Here is a 25,498-nt window from a genome sequence, read left to right as displayed (position 1 = left end):
CAGAGACAAGGAAATACAAATAGCTAGGTTTAGGGGAGCTGGGTGTGAGAATTGCCTTTCAGCTTGTGTCCCGGTGGAGGAAACCAGCCCGGTGTCAGTGCAGGCATTTCCCTCGGGCCAATGCCTCCAGCCTGCTGTGCTGTGGCAGAGAGAGCTTTACCCGGGGTAAAATCTGACTGTGCTGCTGGCTTTGGTGCCTTCGTGGACCTGTCCTTTGAACACCTCCAGGCCAGGATTAGCTTTACCCGGTGGTCCCCTCCCCATCCCAACCTTTCTGAGGGCGCCTGTTTTAAATGCAGCTGAGGGGTCCCAGCTCAACCAAAGCCTCGATGTTTATTTGAAGTATTGAATGCCAACAAACAGGGCCCCATGGTCTCGGACTGCAGGCAGCGAGGACATGCTTAGGTCAATTACACTTGACAATGCTGCGATAGCTCAGGGGAAGCGCACCCTTGGGACCTCGGGGCTCTCGATGCTCTGGGGGTTTTCAGCCGAGGTGCCAGGGAGCCCAGCAGCATCTGCAACACAAAGGGGGCGAAATGGGGCAGCAGATGGAGAACTGGGACCGGCTAATACGGTGAAAAGGTGGTATTTAGAGCTAAGCATGCAAAAGCAAAACTGAAAGCTTCCTTCTCTTTGCCTCCCCCCCCTCAAAAAAAAAATAGGAAAAAAAAAAAAAAAAAAAAAAGAAAAATCCCCGAGAAAAACTTCTTCGAGGATACTTCATATGAGGCGCTGGATGTGATGTCCGGGGCGCCGGTGTAAGCCTAGATTCTCGCCCACGGGAGCGAAGGGGGATTTTTCTCCTCCGGGTGCGGAGGCCGAGCCGTGGCAGGATGCGTCCCCGGGGGGAGCCTGGCGGCTCGGGGCCGGGACCTGCGGGGTCGGGACGGCCGGAGCCGGCCGAGGCTGGGGTTTTGGAGCAGCAGCTTTCTGCCCCGGCCCGGGCTGGCTGCAGTGCCCGAGATCCCAGCCCCGTCGGCCGGGATGGGGCGGGGGGGAGCGGGGAAGGCTCTTCGCTTCCCGGGGAGGGGGGAGACCGCGGTGCTGGCGGAGCGAGAAAGCCCTCGCTCTTTTTTTGGTCCCTTTCCAAGCATTTTTTAACAGAGGAAGGATGTAATAACATGCCACGGGCAATAAATCATAGGCTGGCTACTCCCCCTGCTCCCCTCCCCCGGCCCCTCTATAGAGGCAGGGGAGGAGGGGACTCGCTCAGAGCGCGGCCGCCGCCGGGACGAGCAGCATAGCGCCCAGCATGGAGCTCCGCGCCCTCGCCCTGCTCGCCTTCGCCCTGGCCCTCGTCTCCCTCTCGGAGGGTAAGTGGGATGCCGCCGGGACCCCCCTGCCCGCCGGAAAGCCCCCGGCAGAGCAGGAGGGCGAGGGGATGCGGGGGGTGCTGGAGCTGAGAGCCTCCGACAGCGCTCGCTCCGCAGGGAGGCGTTTGGGCTGCAAAATGTGCGCCTTGATTTCCACTAAAGAGATAGAAAAAAATAAAAAAGTTGTTGCAAGAAATGAGAACCAGGCGGCCGGTCCCGTGCCTCGTCTGTCCCCGTTCCCTCGATCGGGGCAGGGCTGAGCAGCAGCGGGCGCTCGGAGGGCATCCCCTGCTCGCTCCCGCAGCCCCGCGGGGAGGTTTTGGGGGGCTCTGAGAATGAGGAGCAAAAAGGGGACCCCGGACTGCACCGGGACTATACGGGCAGCACACCGACGAGCGCCACAGGGCACTGCCACCGCGGCCGCCTGTCCCCGCAGGGTCCCCGGACCGGGCGGGGGCTTCTGAGCCGCGGGACCCCTGCCCGCAGCCTCCGAGGTCTCTCGGCCTCGGAAACCCCGGTCCTCCCTTGGTACAGGTGTGCCACATTTGTCCCCTCTTCGGCACCGAGCGTCCCCAGCAGCCGCCGGTCCCGTCGCGTTGGCCCGTTCCGGGGACCGAAACTTGGGTGTTCTCCCCCCCCGGGGCGGGGAAGGGCCCCCTCCCAGTGCCCCTTTGTTTAGCCGGAGCGAGATAATTGCTCCCGATGATCCCAATAGCTCGGTGCCGAAGGCGGGGGCAGGCCGTGTGGCCGGGGCGCTCCGCTGCGGTGTCTTCATGGCAGGGCGAGCGTGGGGGGCCCGGCTGCTCGGGCGAGGAACAGCTTAGAGCTGTCGGAGAAAAACTGGTGTAAGGGGACTGACACCACAGGCTTGTGGTGCTAACAGCTTTTTGCCTGTTTCTTTGCACATCAAGTAGTGCTCTCAACCCTGATCCAGATGCAGGGCTGTCTTGTCCTGGAGGGCAGGTGAGCTCCAAGTTCTCAGCCATCCTGGTAAAGCTGGTTTTGCCTATCCCCATCTTATCCCCCAGGGAACTGGAGCTGTTCTGGACTTAAAAAGTTGTCAGTCCTCTCCTGATACCACCAAATGTAGTCTTGGATGAACAGGAGTAAAACGATGCTTGCATTATTTCAAATGGTTTGTCTTCTCGTGCCCAGCTTGCTTTCCTGGTCAGAGCTTCCCTCGCTCTGACCGGCCAGCCTTGATAAGCGTCCACCCTGCGGGGCAGATTTCAGTGAGCACATCGGGTTAGAGAGAATTTGTCAGCAGGGGTGGGTGTTCAGAGCCAGCAAAACTCAGCTCTGGGTCAGAAAACAGTCAAACTATTAAAAACATAAGTCCTGCTAGTCAAGAGCCAAAAAAGTTGCTTTCTTTTTCTTTTTGTCTAAGGATGTGTGGCTGCAGGAGTGACGGTGAGGTGTCTGAATAGCGTCTAGCTCTTCTGTCACCCATTTCAAGCGAATGTGCTAGACAGATAAAGTTCCCAAAAGCTTTATGCACAATCAGTTTCATGAAAGCTAAGCTGGTGTTTTCATGTAACAGTACAATTAACAGACCATACGAGAGAGTAGCCTCACCTTGTGCTCAGTGTTCATTAGACATCGGGGAACCCATGGAGCATCCACTCCTGCAGTACAAGCCCATAGAGTTACTGGCTTAGTCAGCTTTACTACATGTGGAACAATTTGTTTCAAATTTTGAAATGTGATAAAGAAATATGCGCTTGTCAGCCACAGGGCAGGACCAGCAGTGTCCCGTTTGCTTCTTGCTGTAGGGGTTCCCGTGTCGGGGAGCGCTGTGTGCGCTGGGTTTCCCTGGCAGGAGGTTTACTGTGAGCACAGTGAGCCACAGCCACACTCCGAGAGCCAGGCAGAGGCAGGGGATGTCGGCTCCCTGGGAATGGTGCTGAGAGCTGCCCCGGTGCCTGTGCTGCCATCCCTGCTGATCCATGCCTCTTGCTGGTCAGTGAGCAAGGAACACAGAAATGCCAAAGGGATTCTTGTGCTGGCATGGGAACTGTCACTGCGCCTTGCATTGGGTGACACCCAGTGCTGGGCACCCCCTCTGCCTCGCGGTGCTGGATGCCTTTTCCTGGGCAGGAAACAGCTTCGGGATTTAGAGACATGTTGGTCATGGTTAAGCTTTCTCTCCTGATCTCAAGTGAGTGGGATGGGATCGAAAGTTGCTCTCCTGGTCTCAGAGAAGATGGGATTGCATTCTCAAGTCACAGATCTGAATGCTGTTTAGGGTAAAGCTTCAACTCACTTCATCAGTACGAGCCTGCAGAGGTGCTTCCTCTGCAGCTGTGCTGAGAGTTGCTATATGACTGCATGCAGTTTCAGCCTCCCTTTCCTATATACATGTAAGTGCACTTATGCATAGCTCTCAGGCACAGATAAGCAGTGAGAAATCCTAGTGCGCTTCCTCCCTCCCTTCCTCACTAGCACTGGTCTGTATAGCACGTGTTTGGGGGCTCACCCTGCAGCCCTCCTGCTCCCTTCACATGACAGACGGGAGCTCCTTCTCCCATTTATTCACTTATAAATTATATTGTTATTTGGATTGATGTATTGCCATGAAACTGGTGGAAAATATCCTCCAATTTTGTTAACTTCTAGTCCTGGTTCAGGTGTGAATCTGGAAGAACCCCACTGATGAATTTCTCTGTGTTTGCCTGTCTGCCAATGGGATAAAACCCTGGCTCTTCTTTCATTAGAAGTGCTCAGGAGAAAAAAAGGATTTTCCTTCCTGAGGACAGGGTAATGTCACCAGGTTGTCTGTGGTTATGTGTGCTAGGGACAGGTGTTAGTAAATATGCAATATGTGCAGATCAGCTGCACTTTGAAAAGCTGTGTCATTTCTCACCTTCCTAGAAGAGAGCTTAGGGATTCCAGGCCTTTTCCTGCTCTTTAGCTCTTCATCTAACTTTAACGGAGCAGGGCTTGGATGCTGCTAGTGCTCCCGTGTGGCTACATACACAGGATGGCAGATTGCTGTGTGGGATCTAAAGCTCTGTCAGATACAGATCTGACCATCAACACCATGAGCCAGACCTCGTGGCTTAGGACCTTCTCTATGAATTCACTTCTTCCCAGAGGCTGAAAACTGCTCCAGTGTTACCATTTAAAATGTTAGGCGGCTCCTTCTAGACTCCCAGGCAAAGGTGCTGTGTTTGTGTTGTATTGCGCATGGGGCTTCGAAGCTTCCACACACAGCAAGGACTTCATTTACGTGCACTTGGTTGCCAGTGATTAAGTCCTTGCATGGAGAAATCATCTAGCAGGGCTGCATCATCAGATGCTGTGTTGAAAGCCAGGCAGCTTTCCTCAGTTCTGCATGCATATATATTGCTGACTTTTAACCCAGGGGATAAACTTAATTCTGAGCCTCGTGATGCTGCTGATGAGACTCTCCTCCAGCCCGGTGGTCCCTGATGAGTGCCCGGGGACCTCGGCGCCAGAGAGCTGTCTCCCCAAGTTGCTGTTACTTTGCCATGGGCTGGAGGAAGTTCAAAAGACCCCAAATCTCTCCTGCAAAACCACTGTGATCCTACATCTCCCGCTCGCACCTCCTTGTGCGAGCATCTCCGAAAGTACTGGTTGGCTGCGGTGGGGAAAGGTCAGCCACCGGGCCCTGGGAAAGGCTGAAGGACTCGGGGCTTTTCTGTCCCTCCTGAAAGCCTGCACCTGAGTTGAGCCGGTTTGATCTGATCTCTTTGGAATTCATCGCTTTCTTCTGGCTACCTTCTAATTTGGCCTCGGGTCAAAATCATTTGGCAAGAACAACACTGAGGACAAGTGCCCCCTCTTTTGGCCTTTATCTTGTCTAATTACCAGGAGCATCCCCGCACAATGGAGGGGCTCCTTATTCTAATCTCTTCTTCTTTTCTTATCTCCATTTTCTCTCCCTCTTCTTTTGTCTTCCAAAATCCCACGCACCAGGATTAAAAGGCTGGGTAGTGGGGTGAAAGAATTGAGCTGTGAGCTGTGGACAAATGCTCTTCCAAAGCTACAGATTTTCTACTTTTTTTTTTTTTTTTTTTTTTTCCACCTGCATATTTGGGAGGCAAGAGAGGACTTTGTCGTGCCTGGTCTATGTGTCTGTGCTGCTGCCCCGGAGCAGGAGGCAGTAACATGTCCTTTCTCTCCCTGTGTCCCACAGAGAAACCCGTCAGCCTGACTTACCGATGTCCCTGTCGATTCTACGAGAGCAACGTGGCCAGAGCCAACATTAAGCACCTCAAAATCCTCTCCACCCCCAACTGCTCACTTCAGATTGTGTAAGTCTCTCACTCTTTCCAGCTGGGTGCAAATCTAGGGGGTCAAAAGGGAGAATCACAGAGCTGGTTCCTGCTCTGCTTACTGGTCAGCTCTTCCCCTTGCTGCAGTTAGGTCAGTGTCTCATGCTGTGATTCCCAGCTCACCTCTTTACCCTGTACACTGCTTTACCCCCCAACCTGCCCCCAGAACCCAGCTCTGAATGTGTCTAGTGGTGTTCTGTCTCTGAGCTCCCCGTGATCCCATGTTTCTCCCACAGGTATGTAAGTAGGAACATCAGGCAGGCAGTCCCTTGCCTTGTACATACAGCTTCACACCTTAACTGAAAAAATTTTACAGTGATCTGTGTCTGGTCACGCTTAGCAGGCAGTGTCTGGCTCCAGTATGTCACAGATCACAGCAGGAGAGAAAAAGTGCATTCCCAATGGAAAATCACCTCTTCCTTTTTGCTAAAAAGAAACACTGGTTTTCAGAAAAATGGGGTTGTTGATTTTTATTTTCTGTGTGTGATTTTAAGGGGGTCATTTGAGATCATTTTTTCATGGGTGAATCCCTCCTTCAGAGGGACAAAAATCAGCATTCATCTTTTCATTGCAAGGGAGCATTACTACCATCAACTTCTACTGACCTTGGAAGGGGGATCTCAGTAACTGCACTGGGTTTCTGTGCAGTGCTCCCAGCACTGGCTCTGTGTGGATCCACGTTGAGCTGTTCCAGTTGTAAATTAAATGCTGTAAAAATCCATTCTTTGTCATCCAAAACATTTCTGCATTAAGAAAACTGATGTGATATTTCTCAGGAATATACAGATGTATTTAAGGGCGTGCATCAATTCATGAACATTTTTTTATTCATATGATTTATTTTTTTTAAAACCACTTTTGTGTAGATCATCTACATTTTCACATGTGTGGTTCTGCCTTAGGACTTGGTGGAGGACAGTAAGAAAAAATGTAAAACCCAGCTGAGAAATAATTTCCATTCAGAAAAATGGCAAAACCAGCTGTGACTAACTCTGATCTCTACCTATAAACAATTTTGGAGGCAAGCATCCAAAAGGCAAATAGTGTATGGATTTGTGTTCTGGGACTGTCAGTCGGTGTCATAAGGGTCCCAATGCTAAGGCTTTGTAGAAGATCTGGAATTTTCTGAAGTAGATTCAAGAAAACAGCAGGCACTTAATATTGGATACAGTATATAGTTTTTCTCTTAATTAATGTGGGATCATAGTCATTAGAGAATGGTTAAGAGCATGAAATACAGAAACACAGTGTGTGTTCTTGCCCCATTCCTGATCCAAGTGTGTCTGTTTGGAACAGGATCCAGTAGCACACAGAACACATGAACCTACAGGTCACCATCTTTCTGTTACTTACAGATGTGAGGTACTTAAACCAAAAACTTCCCTCCAAATGCTCCTGAAAGTTTGAGCTTTGCTAAAAGAGGAGTTGAAATGGAATCAAAACTAATTTATCATTTTGATGCTTGAAATGGTTTCTCAGCTCAACCACACTCTGAATTCATTAGATAAATGTTACACAGTGAAAGTCTGAGTGACTTAAAAGCTGTTTGCAAGAGTAGAGAATGTCACTGAATTCATATAGGTTTTTAAGGAAAGAGCTCAGGCTTTTTCAATCAAGTACATTTCCCTTTATATTTGAGAGGAATTGTATCTGAACAAAAAGCCTAAGAGCAGGCCTTTGTCTCCAGTTCCACCGGGAGTCATCTCCCCAGATCCAGAACTCTCCTTTGTGGATGTCTGTTTCTATGAAGCCCATCCCAGTTTCCCTGCTTTTCAACACATGGGAATAGGCATTTTTAGCATGCACTTAATTGCATCCTAAAGAATACACCAAAGCCCATTCAGACGAACACTCCTTACACATGCCACAGCCATGCAAGCAGCAGGGGCTGCCAGACTCTGAAATAAATGTATAAAAAATCAGTGTCTTAATCCTTGATGAAGGGAGTTCCATCTCCTGTGGCGGGAGGGTGGTTACGTGTGCTTTTGGTTCTGTACTCCATACGGCCAGCTTAGTACTTGCCCAGCACTGCTAACATCAGCAAATCCATTCTCACTGTTGGTATCACTTCACTGGAAATTCTCCAGCTTGGCACTACTGTAAGGGAAATATGAATTAGGCCCATTCATCACTTTATTGGCACGGGGCTTGCAGGACTGGATCTTCAATGTGTTTATGTTACAACTGTGTTGTTGCATAACTTCAGACCAAGGAGCCTTTTTGACCTCTTCTTACTCCACATTTTTATATTCTGCAGACTTCGCTTTATGAAGTCGGGAACATTTTGGCCTTGATTCAACAAAATGCTTAAGCAAGAACTGAACTTACTCCTATGGGCATTTCCATGAAATTGCTGTTCTTGGCACTTTTACATGGCAAGGGGAGGCTTCTGAGCAGCTGGGGCAGAGGCAGGGCCTTCTGAGGAAAGCGAGGGATCACCGCACTCTTCAGAGGCCCTGGAGGGTCAGACCTCCTCGTATGGGTGGCAAGCTGTTCATACTGCTCCTGTATGAAAAATGCAGGTAGCCCAAACCCCAGGTCATCACAGGGAATTTTCTTCTGACAGGTGTCCCCTTTTCTGCGACTTCTTAGCAGATTCAAATTAGCTAAAGTATGGCTGGGAAGGAGCAGCTCAGACATGCAGGAGAAGCCCCTCAAGAAATTTCTGCTTTTTTTTTTTTTTTTCCCAGTGCTGACTGAATATATATTCAGGGAATATTTGTCTCTGGTACTATGGTGGAACACAGTTATCTTCCTGCATGTAGCCTGATAGCCTTGTATAGAGCCTTGTAGCCTTTGAGTAGCCTTAGAGTAAAACAAAAAGTGAAGGGGTGACCAGACCCTTTCAGGACACTCAGGAGAAATGGTTTGGTGTCCATCTTCAAAACGTGAAAACATTTACTTTGTGGTTGAATCTGAAAGATGTTCTTAATTAACTCCTTGCAGAAATGACCTGTATTTACCACACTAACCTTTTCAAATGAAATTTAGCTGTTCCCAGCACTGAACATGTAGCAGCCTAGATAGGAATTGGAAAACTTATATTCAAGTTCTGCATGTCATCTCCTCAGCATGTACCCCAGCACAGGAATCAGCTCTGGGGATGACAAACCCTACCAGTGCTCCGAACTGTATTTAGAGTAGGTTCCTTGAGGGTGGCAGGGGTCTCCCAGCCTCTGTAGGAGTCATCTGAGAGCAGCGCTGACACCCAGGGAAGTTGGACACAGCTCTACTGTGTGTAATAGGGTTGCAAACCTGTGTGCAGAATAAGGTGTGCGGTGGGGGAGGGTGTGGGCTGAGGGGTGCCACACATGAGACTCACCCTGACTTTTCTCCTTTGGCAGTGCAAGGCTCAAGAGCAACAGCAAGCAAGTGTGCATTGATCCCAAGCTAAAGTGGATCCAGGAATATCTGGAGAAAGCTTTAAACAAGTAAGGCAAGAGACAAATGGACTTAACAGCTAACACATCCTGAGTTATTCAAGGGTAGAACATTAAGGGCTGGCTTTAACCATGCGGACAAAGTACTCGTGGAATCAGATATTGTTTTGAAGATGGGTTTGGAGTTGACCTGGTCTGTATTAAAACAACAGCTTCTAGTATATCCTAAATGTTAAACTAAGAGTTTTGCTGGGATTTGAGGCAAAATCCATCCTAAAGATTCTGTGCTGAGGTCCCCAACTCATCCTTTTTTAAAAAGAGCCGTTCTCCCAAGGAAAATGCTTCCTTTACACCTCCTCTTCCCCAAGCAAAACTACAATTACTTCAAAATCTGTAATGTTCCAATTTCTTTGGAGCCCCTTCTCCATGTTACACTGGGGGTCTGCTTGCACAGGCGGATGAAGCTGAGTGCATCTTGGCAATAAAATTTGTTTCTCTGCTGGCCATTGTGGAGTGCTAATAATCTCGGCCAAGGCAAGATGTGCTGCCATGAGTAAGGCTCTCCCACAAAGCCAGCCATGCTTGGCGAATTCATACTCTTTTCCTCCAACTTTATTCCCCTTGCGAGTGGCTGGTCATGGCTATCCTGAGGAGGACCCAGCCTGTCTCAGTCAAATTTTACGGTGAGCAAGAGCAGCACAGAGAGCATTTCTGTGCTGAGTTGCAGGGGAGTGCTCCAGCTTTTCTGGAGTAGAAGATGAGAAGAAGCAATGGGCCCTAGGGCCCCAGGCTGCAGTTGGTCCTGCAGTGGCAGTTTGGCCAGCAAGCCCACCTGTGCACTCAGAGTCCCTCCCACCACTGCCACCACATTGCCACCCCTCAGTAACCTGCTGTAACCGTGCTGAACCTTGTCCCCGCTGCCTCTGTAGGATAAAGGCAGGGTTGGAATCAAGTCATTTGCAAAAGCAGTGAGTTCTTGGAGAAAGGTGGGGAAGGGTATGGCCCCAGGGCAGGTGTGAGGCCGTACAGGTAGCTGAACGCCCTCCACTGTCTGCTATGCACACACATCCTTTAAGAGAGGAGTAAAGGAAGAAAAAGTCTTTGTTACCCTGTGGTTTTACAATAACCAAGGGGAAAAATGGTACCAAAGGCAGAGACATTTTTCTATCCGGCCCTTTTGGGATCAAGAGTGAGGAGGAGGAGGAAGGGAAGCCAGCTACCAACTGACTGTGATTCCAGCCCTGCCAGCTCTCCCCATCTCATCCGATGCTCAGTGCCTTCTTTGCTGCCAGCACTTGGCCCTCTCATCCTTTGGGCAAATTCTCTGCAGAGGTAATCCATGTTAATGCTGGCAGGATGGCTTTGGATTTGGGCACAGCTGAATCTAAGAGCAGGATGTGGCCCATGCTGACTATTCCAGGGGCTTGGGCTACTTTTTTCCCCGTCCTTGGAAAATCCTCAAGTCCCTGCCTAAGTTTCTGTTTGCTGTCAGCCCCAATGAAGCCTTTGGTGCTGTTCATAAGACTTGAAACTTAGGAGGCACTTAAGAAATTTGCAGGGTTGGCTAAATGTGATTATAAGCTCACATCCTGCCTGCCAGCCATGGGGAACAACACAGCTGGAGCACCTTCTGCTCTCACTTCCACTGGTGAAGATCTGGGGCCAGCTCTACTGAAACCAGTGAGCCTACACCTGATCTCCAACCAGTTTCTGTTTTTTGGTTAACCTAACTTTCATCCAGAAGCAACTCTGCTATTTCTGTGGATTTCATCCTGATTTACATTGATTAACAGAAAAGAATTTGGTCCCAATTCTATTAAATAAGATCACAGCATACATCTCCATCACCTAATCCCAGTAATCATGGCATTATTTTCATTTTCCAACTATTAATGCTAGCATCAGTGGCATTTTCATGCTCCATAGACAGTCAGGGCTCTGTCTGTAGCATTTTCACGAGGCATGTTTTTGATATATTTTAGTGCACAGCTTTGACTTCTTCAACAAAATGTATTTGGAATATATTTATAGCGCATCAAGCAATTCATATATTTGAATTGGAGCCATATGAATGTTGGTAGTTTAAAACACCGATATCCTTCTAAACTACTAACAGCTTGTAAAATAAATCTATATAGATCTATAAATGTTAATGTAGCTATCAGTTTCAATCAGCCATATATTATATTTTTTCACTTGTACTGAAATTGTATGAAATGTGACATTACCCTATATGCACTAGCAATAAAATGGCTAATTGTTTCATGTTATGAAAACCCAATTGTACATGGGAATTTATTTTTCTGGAATAAAATCAATACGTTTTGTAGAAAGGGCTCTTGTAATTGCTTAAGTAAAATCCAAACTGTCAAGACATCTTAATCAATACCAGTGCTTCCACTTGAGAGTATATTCTGTGTTATAATTTACAGCTAAAGGCAATCAAAAGGTCATAGAGCATAGTAGTCTAATACAGGTGATTATGAAAGTAGATATGGTTTTTAGTAAGGAATTATTTTGCTCATTAATCCTGCTTAGCCTTTATTATTGCTTGATATTCATCACATCTCCATGTAATATACGTACTTACGAGACATCAGTAAAATACATTCAAGCTGTCAGGAGTCCAAACTCCTTAACTGGCTTTAAAAATCATTGTGCAACTGCTGTGGCCAATCATCATCCAACACTCATCCATTTTATAGACAAGGGGCAAATCAGTCCTTTCTTGAATCAGCTAGCAAATCCTTTACCACTTCGAGGCAATTCCAGTCCTCATTTACAGTCCCACCTTGACTGTCTTTCCCTTTTCCCTTCATGCAAGGATTTGCAAAATCAGGCCCTTGTGGAGTTAACAGAGCCCAAAATAAGCAGAGATCAGAGAATGATCCTGGCTTGTCCATTGTCACGTTGACTGCTCAAAACTTCCCCTCATCCCAAGATGTTGGAGTTCATTAAGCTCAGTTGTTACTTCTGGCACAGACAAGAGAGTTGATGGATCTGGAGAAAATAACAAAGCCAAATAGGAAAAGCTTTTCCTCCAAGCCCTTTGGGAGAAAGGAAAGGAAACTCCTGACTTCCAGGGGCTGGTTATGAGGAAAGCTAAGCCCTGTTGCTGCCTTCCTCTGTAGCACTTGTAAACCCAAGTGTGGCAGCTCTTCCTCGTTTCTAATCTTGTTACTAAATAAGGGCCGGAGTGCAAGACACCAAAACAACAGCCTCCTGGTACTTCCACCAAGCATGTGCTGGGTGGCTGCTCTGCACAGTGGGGTACAGTGTAGGCTAATGTTTCCACAGCCTCATTTTAAGGCACTGACTGCCCATAAATCCCATAGGAAAACAACCGGCTCATGTGGATATTGGTGGAAATGGTGGGTGGGAAGCCAGAAATCCAGCCCCCTCCAATCTCGTTGTACCTCATTGGGTGCCATGTTGATAGAGAGGCTCCTGGCTAACAAGTTCTGGCAGGCATCTGGGGAGGTGTCAGTGTTTTGGGGAAAAACTTCTGGCCCCAGGACTTGCAAATGGCCTGTCACCAGGGCACTTCCATTTGCCTTGTGTTCCTCCGAGGCAGAGGGCATGTGGAGGGGGATGTTATCTTCATTTTCACCCTGCCAGCAAGATGTGAAGGGGACATAGAATAAATGTGAATAAGGCCTTTGTATATGGATAATTTACGGCAGTCTCTTTGTATTTTTCTTTTAATTTAGACCACGTCATCGCACTCATAAAAAAAAGCAACAGAAGAAACGGGGCCCACTCTGCCCTTCCCGTGCAACACCACTAAAGTCTCCAGGGAGAAAGAATGGTAGGAGGCATTAGTTTCTGAGCTGGGATACCCCAGGTTCACATCCCTGCTCTTCCACAGACCATCCTATATGATACTGGGCAAATACATTAGCCTGTCCAGGCCTCCATTTTTCCCCATGTTTGTTGAAGATAACAACTCTACCCTCCCTGCAAAGGGGTATTATATAGATAAAGCTCTTAGAGCAGGGGAAAAGTTCAGCCACAGTGGTGGTGGGGGTGAATGGGACAGAATTTTTGAACCCTTGTGTAAAGCTGTAGTGTGGCTGTGTTGATGTCAGTTTTGTCACACCAAGGGGGAGTTTGGCTAAGTTATTTCATTTCAAAGTGACCATGCTTTAATGGCACTGCATATTTCAGTTTTCTAAGGGACACGAGGAATGCAACAAAATATTTGGCTGTTTTTCACTAGGTTGCAATCATACGTAGAGTAGGACATTGATTCCTGTCCAATCTGTATGCCTGATTTCCTCCACAGGGAGACCAGGGCAAGGAGGGGACTGGGCAAAAACATTTGGGATAATGCATTTTACCCATATTGAACTTCCCAGAGGGATCTGTGCAATATCCCCATGGTTTCTAATGTCAGCAGTCTCTGGGCATGATCTGCCTCATTCTTGCAGTCTCCTTTGTAGAGATGCTGCCTAAAGCCTGGCCATCCCATTTTACAGATGGGAGAACTGATACCCAAAGAGGCCAAAGAGCCCTGAAGCAAGGCCAAAGTCAAAAGTATAGTAAAAGTTGGGATGTCCTCTGTCTTTTAAGCTGTTCTTATTCCTCCACTACTAAAGTGACAGAGTTAAACTATAAATAACAGCTGTGAATTTGGCACTGGTGTTTTTCAATGACAAATGCAGCATTGGGCAGTGACAGCATGAAACGTTGCATCAGTGGTGAGTTAACACCTCTCTTGTAGGAGATTTGAGACAAATCTCAGAGATTGGTGTTACCTACACCAACCCTCTGGGTGTCCCAGGTTGTTTTGTCCCATCAGGATAGTGTGTCCTGCCTTTCTGCACCAAAAGAGTTAGGGCTACCGGTGTGGGATACTGGAAAGAATATTTTCAAAAGGAAAATCTTTCTTATGGTTTAGTCACCCTCTTTATGCCTAGATGAATTTTCTGAGGCTACCTTCACCAAGAGTAGCCACAACCATTGCTGGCTGTGTTTACACAGTCTTACTTGCCCAAGCAGGCATTGAAAGGGATCTTTGTCTAGCTCCTGTAGGCGAGGCAAGACATCAAGACATCAGGGTTTTTTGAATACCTGGTGTTTACCCTCTGACACTTGTAGCTCAGCTTTAGTAACCTCGTCTGGATGGTAAAAGATCAATCAGTTGGAGCAGGAATAGGGGTCACTTCGGACAAAAGCTGGAGGCCACCAGCACAGCCTGGCTCCTTGTTCTGAGTGAATCTGGTCCACATCCACGCCCACAAAACACTTGCACTGTGCTGTGATCCCTAACCCACCACTCTTCCTGGGTACCGTGCTCACACTGGTCTGAGGCCTCTGCTCTCCATCCTCCCCATCACGGGAGCTGAACAAGAGCAGAGCGTGGGCTGTCCTCTGTGTTCCTCCACCCACACAGACACCTGGCACCCTTGCAGACCCCTGTGGAGCACAAGAGATGCAGTCCAGGTTCTCCAGCAGAGCTGTGGGGTGGGGAAGGAGAGGAGGCACTCCCAGTGCCACTCACTCCGTTACTGGGACCTCTCACAGATGATTAATCCCTCCTTTTCCTGCCTTTTTTTTTTCTAAGTGTCTTTGCCCACCGATAATTCTCTGCTCTGGCTTTCAAGTCCAGAATAAGCTTCCTAGCCAGCCTTCCTCTTATATTAGCTCTGAACACCTTACTAACTGTGACGAGCACAACCTGCCCAAAATAACTCCCGTGGCTGGGTTTGCCCTTCTGGGCCCCAGCAGCTCCTTGTGGAGAACTTTTCCCAAACTGTTTGGTGCATACTGGTTGGAGGGACTGCAAAAGAAATGCCTTTGGGTTAGTCCAGATGCAAATTTGCTGTTTGACTAGGCCTGATATCAAAGCTTTTGCAACTGAAATAGACCTTAATAGTGTTTCACTCTGTTCTTCATCAACAGGAGGTTCAAGATGTAAGAGGCAAGCATTGTAAGCCGTCTACAGGAGTTCTTACTGTAGGACCCAGAGAACAGATAACCAGTATTAGGGAATGAATACATTTCACTGTTATCATGCAGCACAAAAGCAACGCTTCATGCATTTCCAAAGGTGTTTTTATTTTATTATTATTTTTTTTTCACAAATTGGCTTGCTTTCACAGTGCTATTTTTATATAGTAAGATGTATTTGATTTCGAGAAAAATGTTTTTATACAGTTGGTTGATTACCTAGCACTGAGGGCAAATATGAATTTAAACTAACCCTATGTTATTATATAATATTTTATTTCCTTTGCTATGTAGAGGTCCTGCTTTATTTAACTTTCTTTGGTTCATGCAAGTCTCCTGGAGATTTAAACCTAGAAGGACATGAACTGTACAGTGCAATGTTGTTGTGTAAGTAGTGGAAGAGTTCCTTTCCCCCAGAAGTCATTGAGGCCAAGAACATAGGAAGGCTAAAAAGCATCAGATATCAATGCAAGTGGGCAGCATTATTAGGGGTGGTGATTATAGGTATTTTGGCTGGAGGATTGAATTCAAGGCTGCAGGGCTAAGCCATTCTCTGAAGACCATAGACCTCGGTGGCAATTATGAGCAGCCGGGGCAAAGCACATCTGGTACTGCACAGTGCTAGTACTCGGTTTGTAGTAGCTGAGTGTGTTAGGAGCCATAACACTGATCTGATGTCACTTGGCATTTCCTATGTTCCTGTGTTTCTGATGACAAATTTTAGCACAAAAAAGGAATGGGTTATTAAAGATCTAACAGCTGGATCATGTTGCAAACTGCTGGAGGAGTCAAAGATGCTGCCATGCACCAGGTGTCTGTTCCCACCCGTCCACAGAAGGTGATTTCAGATCGGCTGGCTTTGTGCTGAAGTAGATGGAGGAGCTTTCGTGTGACCCTTCACCAACAGCTTCAGATACTGAACAGTCACACCTGCCTGAGGGTGGTAACATTTTTGATTGCTCTGTGTAGATCTCAGAGAGGTTGTCTGCCATGTCTTTGGAGGAAAGAGATAACTGGGGCAAGAGAGGAAATACTGAGTGTCTGCCCAGTTTGGTGCTTCTTGGGTGTTGAGATGAAGGCTAACAATCACTGTTCACTGGTGGTCATGCTTCTGCTTGCTGGTGAGTGGCACAGCCTCTGGGATTTTCTTTGCAAAGTACACCTGGGAACAAATACCACTTCTTGCACCAGTTCCCTCTCTCAGCCAGAAATTTCTTTCTCCTGATTCCCACCTGTGTGAGGAAGTACCTTTGCTATATAGTATATGGCAAAAGACACCTAAAGTACCATGATAACCACGTTGTGTTGCACACAGACATCTGGGGGGAAGCACATCTGTGCAGCACAATACTTGTGTTTGTATGTATCTGTGTCTGTATTGTAAACAAAAAATGTTGTAACTTGTATGTTTTTTTGGAGGGTTGCTTCAAACAGGATCTTCCCTCTTACCTACAGCCTGTGTCAGGAACACTGAAAGGGGTGTTTCATTAGATGCTCCTTTCTGTGGCAGACACCTTTAATGCCAAAGAGGCACTTTGGCTACCCGGGGACTACCTTATTTCCATGTGGATTCAGGTAAAAATCTTGTAAGTACTTTCCTCTCTGCAAAAGGGTGCTATTAGAGAGAGTGCTTCAGCTGGGACCACATCACCTTGTTTACTTTGAAGTAGAAATCAACTGCTGTGCCTAAAATATGTGTGTGCGACTTTGACATTCCTTCTATTGTTACCATCACCACACTGGTGCTTTAAATGTTTTTGTCTCCAGTTTGGAAGGTCTGGCACTGCTGCACTTGGTGAGAATCGAGCTGCTGATTTCTATGTGAGTAGGGTCAGCACCTCAGTTGTCAAGATAAAGGCAGGAAGAAGTTCTGTGAGAAAACTAGAGTTTCTTGTATTCTTCCTGGGCTGTGCTATATATCCTAGGGTCCACCTGCTGTCCCTGCACACGCATCTTCAACAGCTAGTGGTTTGCCAAGAGAAGAACAGGACTGGCTTTGGGGAAAGTGGGCGAATCTTGGTGCTGACACAGACATAAAGTGTGCCCTTCTCACCCAGGAAGGTGCATCCTTCACGAGCTCACATCCTTTGCTTCTAAGGGGCACACCGGCTGCCCAGTGACTGGCTGTGGCTCTACAGCCTTGCCAGTGCCCTGCTCCAGTCCCAGTTAATAGGGAATGAGGTCAATGCCAGCAGGGAAGGGCCCCTGGGGACAGGCCAAACTCACATTGCAGCCTGGGCGAACAAACTCATAGGGGCAAACCTGTGGGCATTGCAGGGGCAGACTGTGCTAAAGGCAGGACATTTGCTCTTGAGTGGGGAGGAAGGGACCCCCTGCGATGCTATGGAACATTTACAGCCAGGTGACATTCTTCTGGGTGCCTGTGGGCTATCTGTCCTCAGGCATTTATTGAGACTCTGTGAGTGGGGCCGATGACAGTTCATTGCTCATGTAGCTAAGACCACTCAGGGCATGGGGCTGTTCCTGGGGCCAGCACTGTGTCCCTTGCTCAGCTGGAGCACAGCTCCACAGGGGTGAGTTCAGGCACAGAGCGAACGCAGGGGTGGCACAGACCTGGCCAGGAGTAACTGAAGACTTACATGAGAACCTCATCAAAGCTTTTTCTTTCTTTAGTCCAAACTCCAACCCTGAGAGGGAAGCTTTGCTTTTTGCTTGGCATTACTTGCAAGAGAACCATTGTATCAGGAAGAGCAGCCGTGCCCTGCACACAAGGGACATTGATCACACAGCTGCATCACACTTCCTCACTGCCCTGTGCCCTATTATTCCTCCTGTGCACACCGCAGTCCCAGCAGGCCGAGAAGCTGCACTAACACAGCCCCCCTCAGGGAGAGCACTAGGTTTTCCTTTCTGCCTCTAACTGTTGACCAAAGACCGAATCAGGGAAAGGAAGCATGTGGAGATGGGAGTGATGTAGGGACCACACGTGAAGGGAAGGAGGGAAAAGAGATAACACTGAACTGGTGCTGAAAAAGCAGCTTCCATAAATGTGAAACTGTCGTGTCACGTGTGGTATATTTCAAAGTGCAGCTGTCAAATCCTAAGGTTGTTTTTTTTTTCTTTTTTCTTTTTTGTCCGTTTGTTTGTTTAAAGAAGAATAGTTGGTATTTATTGCTGTGCCATTTTTTTAATTATTTATACTAGCTTTATACTTGTATGTATGAATATTTTATCTGAATTCTGCCTGAGGAAGGATGAAGGATCACTTCTTGATGTGTTTTTAACTAATGTGGTGTTTGAGCAAATGTTCATTGGTCTTTTACAATGAAGGCTATATTCCAAGTAAAATGTGCATATTTTGTTGAAAATGCAGTTCCTACAGAAGTTTTTGTTGATATTTTCCCTTTGTCAGAAACAGAGGGTCCTTCTTTTCTCTGGCAATTTGTTTTGAGTGATGTGATTTACAGTAATCAGGGGTGTCTGAGAACTTATTATCTAAAAATCTGTTTTATTTTTTTAACCAACTTCCCACTGACACAAGTCTTGCCTGCAAACATGAAACTGGTGGCCAGAGAAAAATATTTATCATGAGGAAAGGGCTGCATGAACCTCCCATCTTCCACTCCTTAAGAGCTCAGTGTTGTCAGAATGTGGTGAATACTGTACTTTATATTTTTATTAAGTAAAAAAAAAAAACTTCCCAAATAATGTGAAAAGGTTTTTGTATTTGTGTTCCTGTAAGGCAGCTTTTATGAAGGAGTTTTATTATGCTTCTGAAATTACTCCTTTCATAGAATATTTTGAAAATAAACACTTTTATATTGTTGTAATTTCTCCAGTAAATGTGTATGCACTTAACATTTTCTTAATAAAAAAGGCTATCTAAATGAGACGATTACTTGCTTTTCATGGTTTGTCATCACACACGAACAGCTAAACACTTCCCATGAGAAATCCATTTGGATGTAGCACAAGCATCCACTTTCAAGATCATTTCCAAGCAGCCTTCTGGGCTCTGACCCTTCAGGAAACCTAAGGCCTAAGGCAAAGTGCCCAGTGGATTGCAGGGAGCAGCAGCCTACCAGACTGACGGTACCAGTGCTATCTTCAGAAGGAAAAGCTATCTTCAGAAGGAAAAGCTTAAACACTTCCTTCCTAGACAGATGCTTATGCTTTTTTTTTTTTTTTTTTTTTAACAACTTTTCTCCCACATTAAGTTGACTACAGTGGGTACAGTGGGAAATGGCTCATCATTTTTACTCCAGCATCCCAGTCTCCCCAGCGAAAAGAGGTCATCATCAGCCAGCTCCATGCTGGGGAAGGGATGGTTTCTCTGAAGACCCTGAGGAATACCAAAAGAGCAGGTGTTGTATAAAATGCCCTTCTGGGGGCTGCTTTTTCCAGGACCCAGCAGGGTCAAGGCAGGCAGGCAGCAGGCTATGGGGCAGATAGCATGCTCCCTCTGCAGCTGCCCTGCTCGAACATACCAGTCCTCAGCTCATCACAACAGCACAGGTAAATCCCATCCCCATGTACAGCTCTGGGTAGAGCAAAGGCTGGAGGTAATTAAGTATCTCACGACAGTGAAACAGCACTTGAGTCTTACTGACCTTATTCAATAAATATTGGACAAATTGACACAAGGCAAAAGACATGCAAAAAAGGGAAAAGGAAGCTCAGATGCTTGATGGTCCCCTTGCAAATCCAGCAATGATTTAGTAAGAGATTATGAAAAACTGAGCAGGTAATTGTGTGTGCAGATGTTCCGTGAAAGATTCCCAGGCCACCAGGAAGTGCACTGGGAGTAATTAGCTACAAAATTACACATTAATATTAAGGAAAGGCCGCATGTTCAGTGGAGCATTGTGCTGTGTCATTCATCAATTATTTTCTCTAGAATGTGAAGGTTTGGTTTCTTAATTCCTTGGCAAAACATCATGGCAATGTATCCATGAACTGCACATTCAAGGGGCTGCCTGGAATTAGTGGTGAACCCACCTTTATTAACACATCTGGCCCTCTTCAGAGGCAGCTTTCCAATATTAACAAGCTGAAGGAAATCAGCTGCACTCATGGCTTCAGCCATCTTGACACTGATTAGGAGCAAGATAAATTAGGCCCGAGCAGGTCAGAAGACAGCATGGGAAATGTCCCTCCTGTTTATCCAGGATCATCATCCATGTAAAGGCCTGGTCCTGCAGGCAGAGCAATCCTGATAGATCCTTGTGCTCTTTAGGAGCCTGACTAAGGTGAGAGAGCCTGCTTTACAGTTTAGTACAGCAAGGACAAGACACATAGGGAAGGTGCTTGCAGACTAGGATTTAAAGTTTCTTGGAAGGAGTGACAGAGTTGCTGTCTTCACATTTTAAACAAGGAGCCTGATTTGAGTAAGAAAACTGTTGCTTGTCTACATATCTTTCATAAAAGTGCTCGTTCCCCATTTCCCCTTTTTGAGCAACAGAAATAAAGAGCGCTTGTGTCAAAGGAGAACAGGACTCCCTTTCTTGAAATTGTGGGTTAAATGTACAGAGCAAGAGAAAAAGGTAAATCTTTTTGATGGGTGATGTGAAAAGAAGTGAGCTGGAGAAGAGACCTTTGCATGGCTGACAGCAAGCTTGAATGGGAAGATAGGGATGTATCCGTGGTGGTGAGATGCATAGGGTGAAATCCTCTGTCACTAGAAAAAAGGAGGATATGGGAGACCGGAGACAGGGGACAGAGAAGGGCATGGGGCCCACCTCAGAAAAGGGAGAAAGATGAGGACTTGTAAAGAGAGGTGTGGAGGACACTGCAAGAGATGGCGAGGATCGAGTCAAGGGAAGAAGTCAAGACTAAGGTAGGCAAAGAGAGAGACAGAGGAGAGTTAGGAGAGAGTAAGGAAGCAGCCTGTGGAGAGGTAGGGTAGCACTACGAGATTCAACAACCACCAGGCTGAATAGGAGCCTGAAATGCCCCCTGTGCTTCCCCAGCCCTGTCCTGCATCAAGGGGTGCCACAAACGAAGAGCCAGGAAGGAAAACTGCTAAAATCACAGAAGCAGAACTTCATCTTCTTGGAAAGACGAGGTGCTGAGGATGTCACCTAGGAGCTGCTGTGATGCTACATGATGAGGGTCAGTCCTGCCTTCCAGTGAACATCTTCCTGTTTTACGAAACTACTTGCTTTCGGTTCATCCAGAGCCTCTCAGACAAAACAAATAAGTAGTTTTGAGATTAGCAAAGGCAAAATAAAAATAAAAAAAAAATAAAAAAAAGCAAGATCTTGAAGCTGAAGCTAGAGACATTAAACTGAAAACAGATTTCTAAGCGTGGAACTGATTAGCCTTTGGAACAAGTTCCTCAAGGGGGAGGGGGGAAAACCCAATTTTTTCTCTGTCTCTAGAGCAGTGCTGAATGCCACTCTGGTGTTAGCCACATACAGCTTGATGGGCTCTCAGGGGACACTGGGTGAAGTTCTCTTGCCTCTGTTATGGATGGGGTCAGACCCGATGAGCTAACAATCCCTCTGGCCTTAGAAACCCATCTACAGAAAGCCCCTGCTCTGAGGGAGCATTCCTCAGCCTGTCTGTGATTAATAACACCAGTACGTCAGCCGTCCCAGCTCTGCTTGGACCAAGGCTGAGGATGGCTCCTGCTGTTACACAGGAGACAACACTGGGGTAAAAGGCCCGTGCTTTTTGTCAGGATGGTTGCCCTCCAGCTGAAGGGGCACAGGCATGGCAGAGAGGTAAGGCCGTGGCCCTGTCCCTGATCCACAGGTCCTGCCCACGTACGTGCTCTCTGGCAGGAGTGCTCACACTGGTGGTCTTGTAGGAGCATCTTCCTCTGTCTCTTTTAGCCCTAGACCCTTATTTGTCCTTCATTCTGTTCTCTGACTCTTTGGAGATCTCTTCTTGCCTCCCAAGCCTGGCAGCCACAGCTCGTGTGGCAAGTGTTGGTGACTCAGGGTCATCTGTCACTCTGCCACCCAGCAGTACCACCCTGTGTCTTCACCCTTGTCAGTGCTCTCCGGAACAGGGCCAGGGCTCTGTTTCCAGAGGTGGTGGGACATTTCCATTTCTCCTTTGTATCTGCTGTATCGGAGCAGGATCAGAGTCCTTTCAGCGAGGAGCTGCCTGAATATTGCTGCTGAATTGCTTGGCTTATGTTCTTGGGTCCATTCCCACCAGTGAAGTTTGATCCGTCTTTCACTGCCTGCCACAGTACCACCCTTTGGCACATCAGCATGTCCTCAGCTCACATTCCTTCCAGCTTCACCCTCCACAGCCGTTCCTCACAGAAGCTGCCTAAGAGAAGCAGTGACCTCTTATGATTTCCTTCTGTCTGCCAGCACCCTGGCAGCATGACCCTGGCCTGCTGGCCTTGTGAGCTGGCAGAGCCCAGAGGGTGCTTCAGGCTTTTGTCAAGCCCAGATGGGACCACATTGGCCCACCTCCAGTTTGAACTGAGGGCAATGTCTAGCACAGGCTGTCAAAAGGCAGAAAACATAACCTAAGAACAGGGCAGAGGTTTAAAATGCTGCTGTAGCTGACTGAAACCTCAAAAGCTTGTGTGAGTCTTCCACCCAAAGATCCACAATCGCTTCCAGCTGCCGAACGTGCTGCATGATTTATTGCAGCGCCTGGAAGAAGATTTTGGCTGTGGTGAAACATGTTTGTACATTGCCTGTAAAAACAGAGAAGCTGAAGAAAGGAGGCTCTGGATGTTGTTCGGAGTGTGTAACAAAACTCGAGTTGCCAGATTGCCAACTCCTTCAACATGCAGTGCCACAGCTACACATAAAACCAACAGAAGTTTAATATTCGGCACACGCTATCTGCCTACTTCTGAGCACCACAGAGGCACATAAAAGACTTCAGATTATACAGTACAATTCCTACGCAAAGGGAGGATGACTTACGTGAGCAAATGCCAAGCCCCATTGTATAGGCGGGCCCATGTTTTCCAAATTAGAGCCTTCCCACAGGGCAGAGCACTAGTAAAATAGTTCTATGTAAACTATTTGGAAGAGAAGGAAGAAAAAGAAAGGATTTTTTTTTTCTTTCAAAATATAAATACTATGAATGCTAATAGGAATCAAATGCTGCATGCCAGAATCTACAGCCACGACAGCAGATGGATGACTGCCATTATGCTGTGTCCACATTCAAAAAAGGTCCTCATAGTAACTTTCAGTCCTTTCCTTGTTCCAGTGTTTCTCTTGATTGCCTGCAAAGCAATCTACCCCTACGTACTGTACCAGTCTGCACTCTCCTCTTCTTGTATTTCATCTACCAGTCTGATTTTGTCTCTGTCCATTTTTCCTGTAGCTGTGATAAGGCCGCATTGTGCAGGAGTTGCACAAACACAGGATGATAAAGAAAGTCCCTACCTGACAAGTCTCATGGTCGAAGATCTGCTCTTCTGGGCTATTAATCGAGTTTACCTGTTGCAAGGAATGCAAGTCTCTAATCTCCTCGTTGGGTGCTGGAGAAGCATTGCACCAGCTGTGGGATGGCATGTCAAGCAAGCAAATACAGAACATCTCATTTCATATTCTCCTTTTTCACCATCTGCAAGACTTGGCTAACAGGAAGTATTTCAGTCCCTTGGAGAGGTGGAGTAATGCAAAAAGATAACAGAGAAGTGACATGGAGAAGCGGGGCTTCCCAGTCATTCAGTTACAAGAGATAAAAGCCTGGAGAGGGGTACTTGCAGCAGGCGATGAGCAGGTCTGTGTCGTGCAGCTCGCTCTGCACAGCTCCCGTGTGGCCTGCTCCCCTGTGAGTCTCAGCAGCGCTCACCCTGAGTATCACTGCTTTGGGCACCCAGCCATCCTGGCTCCTCCTCTCTTCCCCTTCCCCTCCCTCCTTCCTCACTTTTAACTGCTTTAAGATTTCTCTTTCCTGCTGCCATATTATTTGTTGCTGACTTTGGACATTCTTTATCGCCTTTCATCAGGCTTCCCAGTGCTCACACACTGTATGCTGGTTTGGCCTGCTCTGCCTTTTGTCTGTGCAAAAACAAAAGTTTTATCTGCTGCCCAGAGACCGCGGGGACTTCAGGGCTTTCCCAGTGCCAGCACCTAATTGCAAACAAATGGAAGTCCCCAGCTACATCTCCAGCAATACTGTGTCTTGGGTGGGAGGGCCTGATTCTGCTCATTTTGTGTTTTGGGATTGGTGAAATGCTCTCGATTCACAGCAGTGTGTCTTGGAGTGCCATCTGGCCTTTAGCAATCTATCTGCCTTGGAAGAGAAGGCAGAAAAGCCACAAGATGCTCGTGACATGAGTATCTCAAATGTCTGGTTTCCCTTAACCTCAATGAATAAAGGGTAGTTGATTGCAATGAGCAATCTGGACACTGTTCTGAAAACCCTCGCAGGGCACAGCAGCAAATGGTACAACATTCCACTCCATTTTTGTCTCCCTTTAAAAGCCTCAGAGGGATATTTGCTATGTGGCAGGGACTGCCAGAGAGAGACGCACAGAGCAGGGCATCAGGCTGGGAGCGTGTGGCTCACATGCATGCAGACACTCCTCAGCCCAGCCAGCAGGCAGAGCTGCTTGACGGTTCAACTTTCATCCAGGAGAAAGAAGTTCAACTTTCATCCAGGAGAAAGGAGAGACTCCCAATACTCGGATATTTGTTTTCATTCCAAATTAGGACAGAAGTCTGAATTTAATGTTTTCTAGTACAATGAAGAGTTTGGAAAGAATTCAGTCAGGAGATGACAAAATTGTTTGTTCTGTTCAAATTATCAGAGAATTGCATCTGTCTACATATCAGAGTGACTCATAGGAACTGTAGTTCCAGCAATCCACCCTGACCTTGGTTTCCCAGGCTGGACCATCTCCTGTGCTGCACTGCTGTTGTGGCCCATCTGTGGCTTATTGGAACAAGTGGGGTTCATGGGGTTTATAGTTTCTCCACAGTGCCTAGCTCAAGAGAGACACCGAGAGCATGAAGAAAGATCTGGGAGCTTGTACAGGCACCGAGCAGGGTCCATTTCATCTGCAATCTTTCATTTATGATTTTATTCCCTAACACAAAGTATAAACATTTCTCCAAACTTCCCCTGAAAAACCTGACTTTCACAAAAACTATTTTTAATTGCATAAATATTCCAGCAGGAATTCTCATTCACCTCAGCTGCTATTCACTTTTTTTATTTGCCATTCTTCAGATTATTCTACTTTGCTGGGGGAATCATTCACAGATATTGATCATCAGGTAAACAATCCCACTTCCTGACAACATATTTCTTCCTCTGTTGCTCTTAAGCACCTCCTCCATCTCAGAGACTTCCCAGCCCTCATGTGAAGTGCACTTCACAGAGAGAAATCACTCCTGAGCCCCTTACTGCTCCTCTACCTCTGTCCCATGGCACCTGCATGTGCTTATTCTGAGGGTCTGTCTGCACAGGCTCATCCCAAATAGCAATGCCATCACCCTCTGAGGGCAGGTAGCACAAAGACAAGAGGGAGGATTATACTTGCAGAACGTGTAGCAAACAGATCTTAAAGGAATGGTTATCTGCCAGACTGATTTCCTTGGAATGCAGCATTCAGTGGGAACATGGCCATGCTGGTTAACCTGCAGTGGGAAAGCCA

General features: G+C 47.1%; 1 protein-coding gene across 2 annotated transcripts; it reads left to right on the top strand.

Annotated features, from left to right (window-relative positions):
* The first annotated feature begins 1,155 nt into the window (after positions 1-1,155).
* CXCL12 (C-X-C motif chemokine ligand 12) lies at positions 1,156-18,799 on the top strand. 2 transcript variants are annotated; one of them, XM_068687886.1, is made up of 5 exons: positions 1,156-1,316; positions 5,476-5,593; positions 8,959-9,045; positions 12,705-12,802; positions 14,899-18,799. In XM_068687886.1, exons 1-5 carry the CDS (start codon positions 1,256-1,258, stop codon positions 14,928-14,930), a joined length of 396 nt encoding a protein of 131 aa, XP_068543987.1. In that variant the 5' UTR covers positions 1,156-1,255; the 3' UTR covers positions 14,931-18,799. The 2 variants fall into 2 exon arrangements, with proteins under 2 accessions (XP_068543987.1, XP_068543988.1); XM_068687887.1 differs by lacking the exon at positions 12,705-12,802.
* Positions 18,800-25,498: the final 6,699 nt, after the last annotated feature.

This window comes from Anas acuta, chromosome 7 (assembly GCF_963932015.1).
Source record: "Anas acuta chromosome 7, bAnaAcu1.1, whole genome shotgun sequence".
NCBI classification, from domain to species: Eukaryota; Metazoa; Chordata; class Aves; order Anseriformes; family Anatidae; genus Anas; species Anas acuta.
This window is presented reverse-complemented; position numbering and strand designations above follow the sequence as displayed.

Bases quoted from the DNA above. Each gene is read 5' to 3' on its own strand.
- CXCL12 (XM_068687886.1), top strand. From the start codon at position 1,256: ATGGAGCTCCGCGCCCTCGCCCTGCTCGCCTTCGCCCTGGCCCTCGTC. The intron at 1,317-5,475 runs GTAAGTGGGATG...TGTGTCCCACAG, and splicing joins CCTCGTCTCCCTCTCGGAGG to AGAAACCCGTCAGCCTGACT. The intron at 12,803-14,898 runs GTAGGAGGCATT...CTTCATCAACAG, and splicing joins GTCTCCAGGGAGAAAGAATG to GAGGTTCAAGATGTAAGAGG.